General features: G+C 40.1%; 1 protein-coding gene across 2 annotated transcripts in view; it reads left to right on the top strand.

Annotated features, from left to right (window-relative positions):
- Positions 1 to 8,424, top strand: part of pccb (propionyl-CoA carboxylase subunit beta) — a 56,923-nt gene extending 48,499 nt beyond the window's left edge. For both annotated transcript variants that reach the window (XM_048604828.1, XM_048604827.1), the window contains exons 13-15: positions 5,324 to 5,422; positions 6,345 to 6,444; positions 7,247 to 8,424. In XM_048604828.1, the coding sequence (XP_048460785.1) occupies positions 5,324 to 5,422; positions 6,345 to 6,444; positions 7,247 to 7,368 (321 nt within the window). In that variant the 3' untranslated portion in view covers positions 7,369 to 8,424. The remainder of the gene's footprint in view (positions 1 to 5,323; positions 5,423 to 6,344; positions 6,445 to 7,246) is intronic.
- Positions 8,425 to 14,257: the final 5,833 nt, after the last annotated feature.

The raw sequence follows: 14,257 nt of genomic DNA, 5'->3' as shown, positions 1-14,257 counted from the left end.
CGAAACGTTAACTCTGTTTTCTCCTCCACAGAGCTGCCAGACCCTGTGGAACTGTAGAATCTTTACCCGAAAACAAAATCCCCTGTCTGGTCAGTCTGGGTGGCAATTATTACACCAAAAGAGAGAAATATGAAAGAATGTTGTGTTTCTGTATCTCTGGTGTTTATATCATTGTACATGCTCAACTGAAAAGGGACTTGAGGGCTCAATGAGTCAGACCTTACACCCTTACCTCTGGGATTTTGGTTCAAATCTTGTCTCAGTTAGTGAGATAAAACATTTGTGGTTGATTTTAATGGGTGGATAATTTAAATTGTCATCTTAGTTTGCAGAGGCACCAAACACACAACTACTGTATTTGGGAGAAAAACTGAAATTTCATATCAGCATTGAGATTTTATTTGGATCCAGATGTCCTTATGGAATATGGCCTAAAGAGCAGCTTCTGGCTTATATTGATTCTGCCACCTCTTTTACTTAGATATCATCAGCCATAGTCAGTTACATTTTGCTGTGCCAAAATATTGGCAGCATGCAATTCTGCCTAGCAACAGATGAGACGCTTACTGAAAATCTTGCAATAAGTCATTCAGGATAATTCAAAAATGGGTGCGAGAAGGTCAAAGGTTACAGTGGCGATGTGAGTGGTGGAGAGAGTGAGTGAGTTGCAGAATCTGTTTTGAAGTGATGCAGTTAGCTGTACTGCTCAGATGTCAGCTGAACCACATAGATTGTGTGTAGGGGACTCGCTGAGGAGTCAAGATCGGTTAACAGTAGTTAGAACACTGCAGGAAGTTCTAAGAATTTGTAGGCAACTAGATTCCGGACTCCGAGATCTGGAGAGCTGAGCAAGTGGAAAGAGAGCACAGCAAAGCCTGCAAGCGTTAAAACATCAGTGCAGCAGAGCAGTGGGAATGAAAAACTTCAGTGGTATTTGCTCAATACATCCTTTGGAACTCTCACCTTGTCTGCTTCAAAAATAAAAGTTGCTGGTCCCAGCCAGATCATAACATAAATTTGGTGGCCTGCTCCAGGATCATAAGTGTTGAACAAAAACAGAAGTTGTTGTAAAAACTCAACAGGTCTGGCAGCATCTGTGAAGAAAAAAATCAGAATTCACATTTCGGGTCCGGTGACCCTTCCTCAGAACTAGTGGTAGCTGGGAAAACGTTGGTTCTGTACAGAAGATAGGGAGAGGGATGGGGTAGGATAGACCCTGAAGAGAGAGGAGAGCAGTAGGATAGACAAGGAGGCTGAATAGCTGTTAATGGTGACTGTTACTGATTAACAATAGGTAGTGTGAAATGGCAGGCTATGTGATTACAAGGCCTAGGACATGGGAGAGTTTAGGCCCTAAAATTATTGAACTCTGTATTGAATCCAGAGGGCTGCAGGGTCCTCAAGCAGAAAATGAGGCGTTGTTCTTCCAGCTTGCACTGACCTTTGCTGGAACACTGCAGCAAGCCTGAGACAAGAGATGTTGGCCAGGGAACAGGGTGGTGTGTTAAAGTGGCAGGCAACAGGTAGCTCAGGGTCTTTTTTGCGAGCAGAACGTAGATGTTCTACAAAGAGGTCACCCAGTCTATGCTTCATTTCCTTTAATGTAGAGGAGACTACATTGTGAGCAATGAATGCAGTAGGCTAGATTGTGGGAAGTTTTGGTGAATTGTTGCTTCACCTGGAAGGTATGTTTGGGCCTTTGAATACTAGGGAGGGAGGGAGGGAGGGAGGAAGTAAATGGGCAGGTGTTACACCTTCACCAGTTTCAGGGGAAGATGCAGTGGGGCTGGGGGGAGTGTTGGGAGTGAAGGAAATGACCTCATTTCATCTGATCTCCCCAAATGCCTCCAAGCCGATCGTCCCCCAGCCCTGCACAGCTCACTTCTACCTCCTCCCAAAAATCCACTAACAGGACTGTCTGGACAGACAGACCCATCGTTTCAGCCTGCTCATGCCCCACAGAACTCATCTCTTCCTACCTTGACTCAGTCATCTCTCGCTCGGTCCAGTCCGTGTCAACCTACAACCGTGATCCCTCTGATACTTTATGCCAGTTTCAAAATTTCCAGTTTGCAGGCTCCTGCATGGATGTGCAATCCCTTTACACGTCCATTCCCCACCAGAATGGTCTTAGGGCTGTCTACTTTTTCTTGGAGCAAAGCCTGAACTGAGCCCACCCACCACCACCTTCCTCCACTCGGCCGAGCTCATCCTCACCCTCACAACTTCTCTTTTAACTGCTCTCATTTTCTTTAGGTCAGAGGGTTTGGCCACGGGTACCCGTATGAGCCCCAGTTTTGCCTGTCTTTTCATCGGGTACGTGCAACATTTCTTGTTCCAGTCCTATTCCAGCTCCCACCCACAACTCTTCCTTCGCTACATTGACGATACTGTTGGTGCTGCTTCCTTCTCTCGTCCGGAATTGGAAAAGTTCATCGATTTCACTTCCCATTTCCACCCTGCCCTCACTTTCACGTGGTCTATCTCTGACTGCTCCCTTCCCTTCCTTGACCTCTGTTTCCACTTCTGGGTATAGACTGGCCACTAATATCCACTATAAACTGACTCCCACAGGTACCTGGACTATACATCCTCACCCCCTGCTTCCTGTAAAGACTCCATGCCTTTCTCTCAGTTCCTCTGTCTCCATTGTATATATTTAGGTGAGGCCAACTTCGATAAGGGAGCTGCCGAAATGTCCACGTTCTTCCTCAACCAAGTCCGACCCATCCCCTCTCTTCCCTCCCACAATAACGATAGAGTTCCCCTTGTCCTTACCTACCATTCCCACCACATACAGATGATCATCAGATACCATTTCCATCACCTCCAGTGAGATGCCACCCCTCCCTCGTCTGCCTTCCGCAGGGACTGTTCCTCCGAGACACCCTGGTCCACTCTTCCTTCACTCTCAATACCAACCCCTCACAGCCCCATGACACCTTCTCCTGCAACTGGCAAAGGTGTAACACCTGCCCCTTTCCAGCAACTTCTGTTTTTGTTCCTGATCTACAACATTCGCTGTTCTTTCGGTTTTCATCATAAGTGTTGAGTCTGCACGGCTGTAAAATGCCTCTACAAATGACAGCCTGCTGATCCTCAAGCTTATATTGAGCTTTGCAGGATATGGGTAGATTTGTCAGCATGAATAATGTGGAGAATTAAATGACAGGCCACTGGAAACTTAGGGTCACATATTTGCAGTGAGCTGTACCACACAGTGGTCACCCAATCTGTTTAGGTCTCGTAATTGTTAAGGAAGACCATACAAGATGATCAGAGGATTAGATAGGGTGGACAGTGGGAGCCTTTTTCCTCGGATGGTGATGGCTAGCACGAGGGGACATAGCTTTAAATTGAGGGGTGATAGATATAGGACAGATGTCAGAGGTAGGTTCTTTACTCAGAGAGTAGTAAGGGCGTGGAATGCCCTGCCTGCAAAAATAGTAGACTCGCCCACTTTAAGGGCATTTAAATGGTCATTGGATAAACATATGGATGATGGAATAGTTTAGGTTAGATGGGCTTCAGATTGGTTTCACAGGTCGGCGCAACATCGAGGGCCGAAGGGCCTGTACTGTGCTGTAATGTTCTATATTGTAAGCAGCAGATAGACTTAAGGTGAATGAAGTACATGTAAATCACTGCTTCACATGGAATGCTGCTTGGGGGAATGGAAGTTAAGGGGAGAGCAAGTTTGATTCGGTGTAATTTATAATGTTATATCCATAACAAAGAAGTTCCATGAATTGTGAAATTCTGACATGTTTACTGGTTGTATGAAATGTATTGAGAGGTAGATTTGTCATTGCAAGGAAATGTTCATCCAATAACTATTGAAAATATCCTGGTCTAACCATGGTTAATATAGTGTTTAATACCAATTCTAGCTAATCCAAATATTTGGGTGTGATAATACATTGCTGAAACAGAGGTGCAGGTTTACTCATAAATTGCCACTTTCAGCACTATTTTCAATCTTAAAATGTGTAACATTCAAACAGATAAGTAATCCAACTTATGACCTGTAACATTTATATCTGGGATGAAACGTTCATGATGACCATGTTTGGGTTTCTGCCACTTGGTCCTTTTGCAAGCTGGTGGTGACACTAACAAGTTAAAGCTCTGAGCACTGCACATAACTGACCAGACCATTATAAACTAGCCTCAGTTACATAATGAAGATAATTTCCAGTTGTTGTATTGGACGTCCTTATTTTGTTGTGCTTACTTCCTGAAGTTAGTATCTTTCAGTGGAGCATTAATTCCCCTTAAAGCCAGAATTAGGTACCAAGAAGCACTTTTTGCTGAGAAAGAACAATGCACAGATTGAAATATCATTCTGTACGTGTAGATCAGTGTATTCCTAGCTGAAATAATTAAAAATGGAATAAATTACTAAATATAAAATAAACACTGTAGTTAGGTCCTTTCACTAGAAAACAACAGTAAAATATTGAAATGGTGTTCATTCCTACATGTCTACACATAACGAATAAAATAATTTTTCTTAGAAATTAAATTTAGAGTAAACTCACCTTTGATTACTTATTTAATTAACCAGGTCCTATTTAGAGTCATTAGCTGGTCAGTGCAGGAGAAACTATTTGCACTTTGTGGAACGCAGGACTTCATTCCAAATTTGGAGTGGCAGGCAGCAAAGAAACTTAAGTATTTACTCCAACCACCAAAGCAGCCAATAAAATGTTTCCTGTGTATGGACAGATGGGGCTGGTGATGTTAGCTGGCAGTGACAGGCTTCAAGGTATGTCGTACATAAGTTGATGTCACTACTGCATCCTGTGCACACCCCTGCCCTTGCCCTACTGTTATTTCACATTAATTAGCACTCCTGGCTCCTCATACCAACCCAGGACATGAACAGCAGCTGTCTTTGTTCCTGTTGGGCTGCAGGCTGCCCCTTTAGTTTCTCAATATTCTGGCCTGCTCAAGCCACAGTCATTATAAAAAATTAGTTGCTTCCAAATGACATTGGGTTCCTTCTTTTGCACTTGGAAGTGGCATTTGTACCATTTGTAACTGCAGAGAATCCTGATATCAGATTTTGTTTAGTTATTTAAACTCCTTTGGAGTTTAAGACTAACAGATGAAAGAGGTAAGGAACAGATGTGGAACAGCTGGGACCATTGTGTAGGAGCAAAAGCATGGAGAAAGTTCTTCAGAGCACAAGAAACCTGAAGGAGATGATAAACTGAAACTCAGTGTCAAATACATTATTTCTATTTTATTAGCTTTGTTAAATTTAACAGACTTTATGTGAATCAGCTTTAAACAGGTGAAATGTGTTTTTCTTTTGTAGGCCTATGGTGGTGCATATGATGTGATGAGCTCCAAGCACTTAAGAGGTGATTTGAACTACGCTTGGCCAACAGCAGAAGTTGCAGTTATGGGTGCTAAGGTAGGTGACACCTCTGCATTTCTGATCACACACTTCTGGTAGTATATATGTGCAAGTCCTGGATGTCATATGAGTGGCTGACCTTTCCTTACATTGTTAGTCAGTTCACTAATAATTCAAACAAATCTTTGTTTAGAGATGGGTAGAGGTTAGGTTACAGAGACTACAACTTAGCAGCATGAAATTTAAATTAACTCTTGAAGTTCGGCCAAAATAATAATTAGTGAAATGAACTACCTAATCAGACTAGTATACTTCCTTCACTTACCATCCTTCTGTGGAATATAAATCAGTATTTGGTCAGTTCAAATATAAATTCACATTCCTTCTTCAAAATAATTGAAAATCTGAGGTAGTGCAGAGGCTGTGCAAGTTCTAACTAGTTTGTGGACAGCAATCTAAGGTATATTAGAGAAAGGGAAGATGTAACTCAAGACTTGTCAGTAATGCAGCAAGTATACATAAATTGGAACATGGCTGGTCTCTAGATAACTTTAATATAATTTAAGTTAGGGAAGCTATTTATGTGCAGACCTATTTTGATTTGTACAGTGCCTATGTGACCATATATTCATCAGAGATTAAATGAAAAGAACATACAAGAATAGTGAGTCATACAGATATTTTGTATAGTTAGTTAGTTTACGGAAAACATGAAATTTTCACCAAGAATTGGGAGTTACTGTGTTGCCAGAAGAGTTACCACATCCATGTTGAATCTGCTGACAGTTGAGTGCAGTCTGTATGAAATCCTTTGATCAATAATTTAGTGAGAAAACCAAACAACTCTGGTCGGCATAAGAGACCAATCAAAAAAGTGGATTATGTGTTGTTTACAACTTATTTTGTTCACTGTAAGATTGGTCATGACATCTCTTTACATGATAATGTTAATGTAAACATTGACATTTTTCTTTCAAAGGGTGCTGTGCAGATCATCTTTAAAGGAAAAGGGAATGAAGTTGAGGCAGAAGCAGAATATGTAGAGACATTTGCAAATCCATTCCCAGCAGCTGTGAGAGGCAAGTTCCAGAAGAAGCATGTGTTGTGCATTTTCTAATTTTGTTTCCTTGAGTATTTTAAGTCCTGAGGTATCAATTAAAATCAAGTTCCCCATCTTAATTCAAAACGGGCACTGAGAAGCGTAACAGTCCTATAACACACTGCCCCACGTATTGCAATGTGACAGAGCTGACCACAGGACTGGTTATGTTTTTTCCACTTTCACTAGTGGAGACAGTGCTCTGTTGACAGCAGTCGGGACTTTGACATTCAGTAACGATATGAAGGAAAAACAGTGTGCTAGAAATCCTAAGGAGGTCTGCAAGTATTTTCAGTTGCAAGGTCTCCTATTCAGCTTGAAACATTGTTTCTTTTTCCACAGATGCTTGCCGATAAGCTAGGTATTCACATTCTCTGTGGTGTTGCATTTTTATATTACAAGTAGAAAAATGTTCAATTTTCCTTGGTGCTCAAAGCTTCAATAAGCTTCGAATTGACTGGGAAACAAACTAAAGAAGAAAAAGCTAATTTAAGACAGATTCAATGAGGATGGGAATGTGGGGTCCGGCAGTGCCTTCTTTAAAAACTGTATTAAGAGTAAGCAATACGGTATTCATCGAGCTAGTGCAAAATGAATAATTTCTATATTGCAAAAGTTCATACTTTCTTCCAGACATTGTTTAGTTTTAATATGCATGCAGTATCTAGCACTGGCCAGGTTTCAGTTAATACACCAGGCAGCTGTTTTTAATACTTAAATTAGAGAAATTAGCCAAAAATCTACTTTAAAACTGATCTACTCTGGTTGTTTGTTCTACACAGGTTTTGTTGATGACATAATCGAACCGGCAACCACTCGATTGCGTATTTGTCGAGACTTGGAGATGCTGGCAAATAAGAAACAGACTAACCCTTGGAAAAAGCATGGCAATATTCCCCTGTGAAAAAAAACTTTTAAAGATGGACAGCAGATGAACAGAATGTTACCCCCCCCAAAACCATTGATTCACTGTTAACAAATGATGCTGTCTGAAATCCTTCAATGTTCAGCAAAAAATATGAAAAAGTATTTTAGGAATAAATTTGAAATCACCAACAAAATGCTGGATTGGTGAAGTCTGTTGAGTGGGTTCAGTTAGAATCTTTGATAGCAACAAATTTGTCCAAAGCAGCACACCATAATAACCTGAGAGAACCTTGCAAGCCCATGATATCAACTGTCTAAATCTGCAGTTACTGGGAATTTGTCTTTTCTTCAATAAACCCATTAAACAGTTCAAAAGGGCATTGATCATCGCTTCAAATCATAAGGCATAAGTAATAACATACAATTGAACATGTTTAAAGTTAACCTTGTCAGTACAACAGGAAAATACATTCTTCACTGGGCCAAACAGATTTAGTTCAATATGATACTGCTAAACAAAAATGAAGTATTAAATCAACACAGATAGCGGCCACAACAATTAAATGTGTTCTGGTAAAATTTAATTCTGTTCATCCAATTCTTCTCTAACATCTAATGCTACATTTTCAGGTTTCATTTATATTTTCTATACCAAAGGGTATCTTTCTTTATCTGTGGTAGCATATTAATCCTCCCCCAAGAGATCTGTGGGTTGTGGTTTCAAGGCCCACTTCAAAAACTCGAACACAATCCAGGAAAGTACTGCACTCCCAGGTACTGTACTTGCGTCTCCAGCATCACCTTATTTTTAATTTTTTGTAATTATCTTTCTGCCTCAATTAGTCAGACTATAGGTCATCCCTTCACTTGTTATTCAGCTGTTGGACACTTTACTCACACCGTCTGACACACTTGATCACCTGCAGAGGTCTATTATTCAACCTGTCAACACTCCACTCACACCATTTGTGTGATCGTTTGATTTCTTTCATTATGAAGTCCGTGTCCGTGTCTGTGTGCTGACTTCACTTTACCTGACAAAGGGGCAGTGGTCTGAAGGCTCGTGATTTCAAATAAACCTGTTGGACTATAACCCGATGTTGTGTGACTTTTGACCTGAAATCTCATCCTACTTGCCTTCATTGATGTAAAACAACCCAACACCACTATTCAAAGCAGGGAATTCTCATGATGTCCTTGCTTTTGGCAGACACACAGCATTGCAGGGACTATTGTCCAGAAAACCCATTTCTCACTGGGTCAAAAACTGCCAATTTCCTTTGATCAGAAGGGTCTAGGCCTGAAACGTCAGCCTCTCTGCTCCTATGATGCTGCTTGGCCTGCTGTGTTCATCCAGCCCTGCACTTTGTTGTCTCGGATGCTCCAGCATCTGCAGTTCCTACTATCTCTGATTCAATTTCCTTTGATAATCGTTCTATTCACAATTTTCCAAGATTTTATCTTGTTTATTCTTTCACAGGATGTGGGCATTACTGGCAAAGCTAGCTTTGTCGCTGTCCTCATTTACCCTTAATTTGAGTGGATTATTAGGCCATTTCAGAGGGTGGATATTTTATCCTGAGCAAGACACTTGGGAGACTTGTCATTCAGCTGCCTTTTTTCAACGAAACAGTGTGAGAAGGTGTACAAGTCAGGTACCCAACACTACAGTGGATTTTTAGTCAAATTCTTCTCCTGTAGCAATCAGATTATGAGCATTTTCTTGAGTGGTGTTTATAATTACTTCAGCCCTCTTTTCAGAGTGATCTGTTTCACAGAATGTTTTCATATGTCCCCTTAATTTAATTATCTTATAACACTGTGTTCATGACACAATCTAGGATTAAAGAAATCTAGTAATTTTAATGATGACTGTCAAAAATACTAAGGAAAGGAAATCTGATCCAGTCTGGTTTCTAAGTGCCTCGAGACCCACTATCAATAGCACTACTAAAATGAACCAAATCAGCTGGATCATTCATCAATATTCCGGGTGCCAGATACGACAAATAGATTTGCTGCCTAGTTGTGTTTTTCTCCCCCCACAGGGGAAATAACCAAGTCTGATTACCACCTACTGTTTTCCTTCCACTCGTGAATCCTCATTCCTCTTTGAGACATTCAGTACTTTCTTCCAGGTAGTGTTTAACAATGGCACAGAATGCCCTCGACTGCCCCAAGTGTGATTCAGTACCACCACAACTTGCCATGCTGGCCAGATCCTCTCATCCCAGATGGTGAGAAACAACAAAAGCTCAAATACTACTCAATTTCATTCCCAACATGCCACCTGTTGGACCTACATCTATCCACAATAACATTGAGGGATCACTACAGATTACCTGTGGAGACAGTCTCATCTTCAGAATGACGGCACCCTGCATTGTGTTTTCTAGCAGTGTCACGGTGTGAAATGGCAGAGATTCAGAACAGACCCAGCAACTCAAAATTGGGCATCCATAAGGTGCTGTGGACCGTCAGGGGTAACATGGCCATTTTTAAGATATCCGCCACTCAGTATTAAAGTCTGTGGATAAACGCTGATTCAATGAGCTGCTCCACCTTGGCTTTTGTCAACATCAAAGCCCTGACTTCTAGTGCCTAGAAGAACAAGAGCAGCAGGCATTTGTAACACAATCAATTGCAAGTTTCCCTGAATCTCACACCACAGATTTGGAAATACGTTGCTAATTCATCAACTTGGTCAAAACCCTGACACTTCCTACTGAATAGCACCTGGTATACTGATATCAAATGGACTGCAGTGGCTCACCACCTTCTAAAAAATAATTAGATGTTAAGATTAAATTAGTCTCATCAGTCATGAACACACTTTAAAAAAGGCAAATGCGCCTTTTTTTTAAATCTTTTCTGCAGTTCATTGTTGAAGTGAGAAGAATTCATCAGTAGCAGTATATGTCATTTTATTTTCAAACTTTTTTTCTAATAGACAAATATTAACAGGATAACAAACCTAAATGGCATTAAAAGCTAAGATGAAACTCAAGGTGCTCAGATTCGACAGCCTTCTTGTAAACATGATCATAAATGTGTGCAAGGATGAATGATCAACCAGCTCCTAGGTGCTGCAATATTTGAAGTGTCACAGAAGCACCTCTCAATTATGCAGCTTATTAACAATATAATGTCATCAAATACAAAATATAATTGAGGGTAGAACCACTAATGACTTTGTACCTAGTTGCTATTAGCATACTAAAACTACATTTACTTACATAAAAACAAAGTGCTGGAGAAACTCAGGAAATCTGGTTTCACAGCTTGATTTGAATCCTCAGCGACTCTATTTTGGAACTCCTTTTTACACTGCTTATGTTTCAATCTCTTCCTGCACTGTTGTATGTCAGCTGGATTGGGTCATTTCCAATGGCTGAGCAATTCTAGAGCAGCCCTTGAGTCAGTATGAAGTCATGCCATCCGTCTTCACCCTGCAGCCTGAGTGCTTTCCTTAAAGCACAATCACTAGAACATATTAGCAGAGAGACTGTAAAGTATCTACACCAGAAGAAAAACTTAGGGCGTAAACATTTATATCTAAATCAACTCCAGAAACCTTCAGATCAATTCTTTGTTTTCAATATCCCCATTTGATCATTGTTGCACCTTGCACTAACAAAACTCAACTTTAAAAAAATCCCTTTTCCTACTTAATACTTGTCAAAATCTCTCTCTCAAAACAGTTTGTCTGACTCATTACTGGACTGCACTCATACTTACTGACAGAATTTTCCATTCCATGCCATTTCCCAGTCATTCATGTAGTATTCATGGTTGTGCTTACGTGATGAGTCTGCCCAATTGAACCATTAGTCATATCCAGCAAACTAATTAGGTAATCGAGATAGAAAATGATCATGAAGCAATCACAACTTGTGGATTGGCCACTGCTGTTTTAGTAAAGCTTTATGAAGAAATCTCTAGTCATCCTTTTCAGTGATGTTATTACAAACCCCTGGAGCAGGTGGGATTTGAACCCAGGCCTCCTGGTCCAGAGGTAGGGATATTACCACTGAGCCGCAAGAGCCCTCAGAAAAGCTCTATGACAACAAATTACCCATTTAATTAAAATTAATTGAAAGATTTGAGGTCAGAACAATTTTGTAAGAACTCAGACATCCCAAATTATTTGACGGTATAAATCTTCCCATACTTAGGATTATTCAACACATTTCCAATAGCAGAATCCAATAATGGACACAATGCTGCAACTTTTGAAAGGCTGGGTATAGTTAGTACCTTGCTCATTGAACCTATAAGGTCACCATACTCCCAGTGGACCGTAGGGCTGTTTCTCATGAGAGAGAGATGACCGGTGGTAACCTGAGTGTCGCTATGTCTGAGATGAGAAATTGAGAAACAGGGTTCTTCATGGTAATCTCAGCTGGTGTGGGGAATTGAATCCATGCTGTTGGCAATACTCTGCATCACAAACCAGTCATCCAGCCAACTGAACTAACTGACCTATACTGGAAGCTACATATATTATGATACAGGGCTCTTCTTTACAGGCATAAAGAACATATGCACACTATATCTGTTCCAACTCAGCAGGAGGTGACAGCCATTTGTTCATTTCTCAGGGCAATGCCCTGGCTAATCAGTGTCAACCTGCCTGGTTTAAAATTCACATATTTTCTAGTCAACCTGTTGAGATGTTACTGAACATCTGTGGAGGAGATGAGACCTTTACTTGGGTGTCCTGGCTCATAGATAGGGACACTACCACTGCACCACAAAACACCACCTGGTTTAAAATTTAAACAAAACCTACCAGTTATCTGCCAATCATCAACTCTCCATGAAAATGCCATTACAATCAATCCACTTTGCTAAACAATCAGTACTTTAGACTTTTTCCAAAAATAGTTAAGTCTATAGTACCAAGTGACCTCTTGTGCATCCATCCACTAAAACTCAGGCCTCATTAAATCTTGCTAGCCACTAGCCCCATGATAATCATAGGCCTCTTGAACTCTAATTGGATTATTAGCATATGAGCTGTTCATACTAAATCCTGCATAGGTTATACCCATTTCCAAAGTACTTTTATTTTAAAGAAACCAAAGGTCACCTTATTAACATCACTGCCTATTGTCTCCTTATTCATTAACATGCCAGTCATTTTATAAAATTGTCCCTTTTATAACAGGTTGTCCTTAGTTTAGCAATTCCGTGGATCACGATGAGGTGGCACCACTGGACAATTGATGTGTCTGCTTACACTATGTAGTATTGTAGTTACAACTCTGAATGGGTAGATTAGAAAATATCGAGACTATATACTGCCACCTCTTACAGATCAACTACCCTTCCAAATGATAACTCTAAGAATTCTAGAATATCAATCAATACTCTTCAGTTACAAAAACCATGTCTGAATTAATTAAACTGTTGATACTCAAAAACACAAACCTTGATATAACAATACAAACTAATACAAAAAACCGTTTCAAACTTTAAATTATAAAACAATCATTTTAAAACGTGTGACAACTTCAAAAGCATTTTAACATTGGTCAGCCTAAGTTTATATTAGATTGAACCATTATACAGCAATAAAACCATAATCCTTGCCCTAACCTAGTCATAATGTTTCTTGCTAGCAAATGCTATTCAATAACTAATCACAGTTAAACATTATTAAGTATGTGGGGAAGTCAAAGTTAATTATTGTAAAATAACTGAATTAATTCTACAGCATACCTTTTGCCAAGCTTTGTAGAATAGCCACAACACTTAACAATCATCTAGGAATGACTGATCCAGAAAAGCAAAGCAAACTCAAATTCACCTCACTAATGCCTAATCAATACATTCTCATTCTTATTCAAAGCAAGGGAAGTTTTCATTATCGATGTTATCAAGTGGCACTTAACAAATGCTTACTGAAACATAGTCTTGGCTCTGTCTACAAATATTCTGTTTCAGAACTCATTACAACCTTGATCCAAATATGGACAAAGGAATCAAATTCCAGAGACATGGTGAGAGACTCCGCTTGAGATCAAAACAGCATTTAAGTGTAGCATTCAAGGTGCCCCAGCAAAATAGAGAAAATATCTGATTGGAGTCAACACCAACAGAAGGAAGATTGCTGTAGTTGTTGGAGGCCAATCACTTCAGCTGTCAGAAATCATTGCAGGTGTTCAAATTAGTGTCTTATGTACAGGTGAGAGTTTGAGCAGTAGTGAGACAGAACCACAGACAGTGTGGTTCAGTGGAGTGTTGTTAGGTTGAAATAGAGCTTCTTGGTGGCAGGTGGATGTGGTCAGAAATTCAGCATCAACAGTGGCACCAAGGTTCTGAGTTATATGTTCAGCTACAGACAGTTGCCAGGGTGAGGGATGGAGTAAATTGATTGCAAACAGTTTGTGATTAAACAACAGCTTTGTACTTCTCAAGATTCTTAGTTGGGAGTAAATTGTTGCTTATCCAGCACTGGATGTCAAAATAGCGTGACAAAGACAGTACTAAGGATCAACAAAAGTGAGAGGTCAAGCTGAGTGTTGTCAATGTAAATGCGGAAGCTAGCGCCATAAGAATGAAGTTGCTGAAAGCAAGTAGTTGAAAAAACAAGAGAGGTACAAGCATAGTTTCTTGGGGGCTCCTGAGGAAGTGATGTAGGACTGGGAACAGAAGCCATATGTAATCATAGATTTACTTGTCCTCCTTATATTTTATGCAATTAAAGCTACATTAAAAACGGAAGCTGAATTGACAACGCTTATTCCACAACAGTTGTGCTAAAATTCTGACATTTTTTCTGAAAAAATTGGATATTCTGGCTGAACAACTCTCTCCAATCCACCATTATAAAAATGCATGATCTACTTATATTATACACTGGGGTTCAAAATGAAGGAGGAAATCATCAGCTGGTAGACAGAAATTAATTGATATTAAAA

Source organism: Rhincodon typus, chromosome 13, assembly GCF_021869965.1.
Source record: "Rhincodon typus isolate 14 chromosome 13, sRhiTyp1.1, whole genome shotgun sequence".
Taxonomy (NCBI): domain Eukaryota; kingdom Metazoa; phylum Chordata; class Chondrichthyes; order Orectolobiformes; family Rhincodontidae; genus Rhincodon; species Rhincodon typus.
Note: the sequence above shows the minus strand (reverse complement) of the source record. Positions and strands in the feature narration are given on the sequence as shown.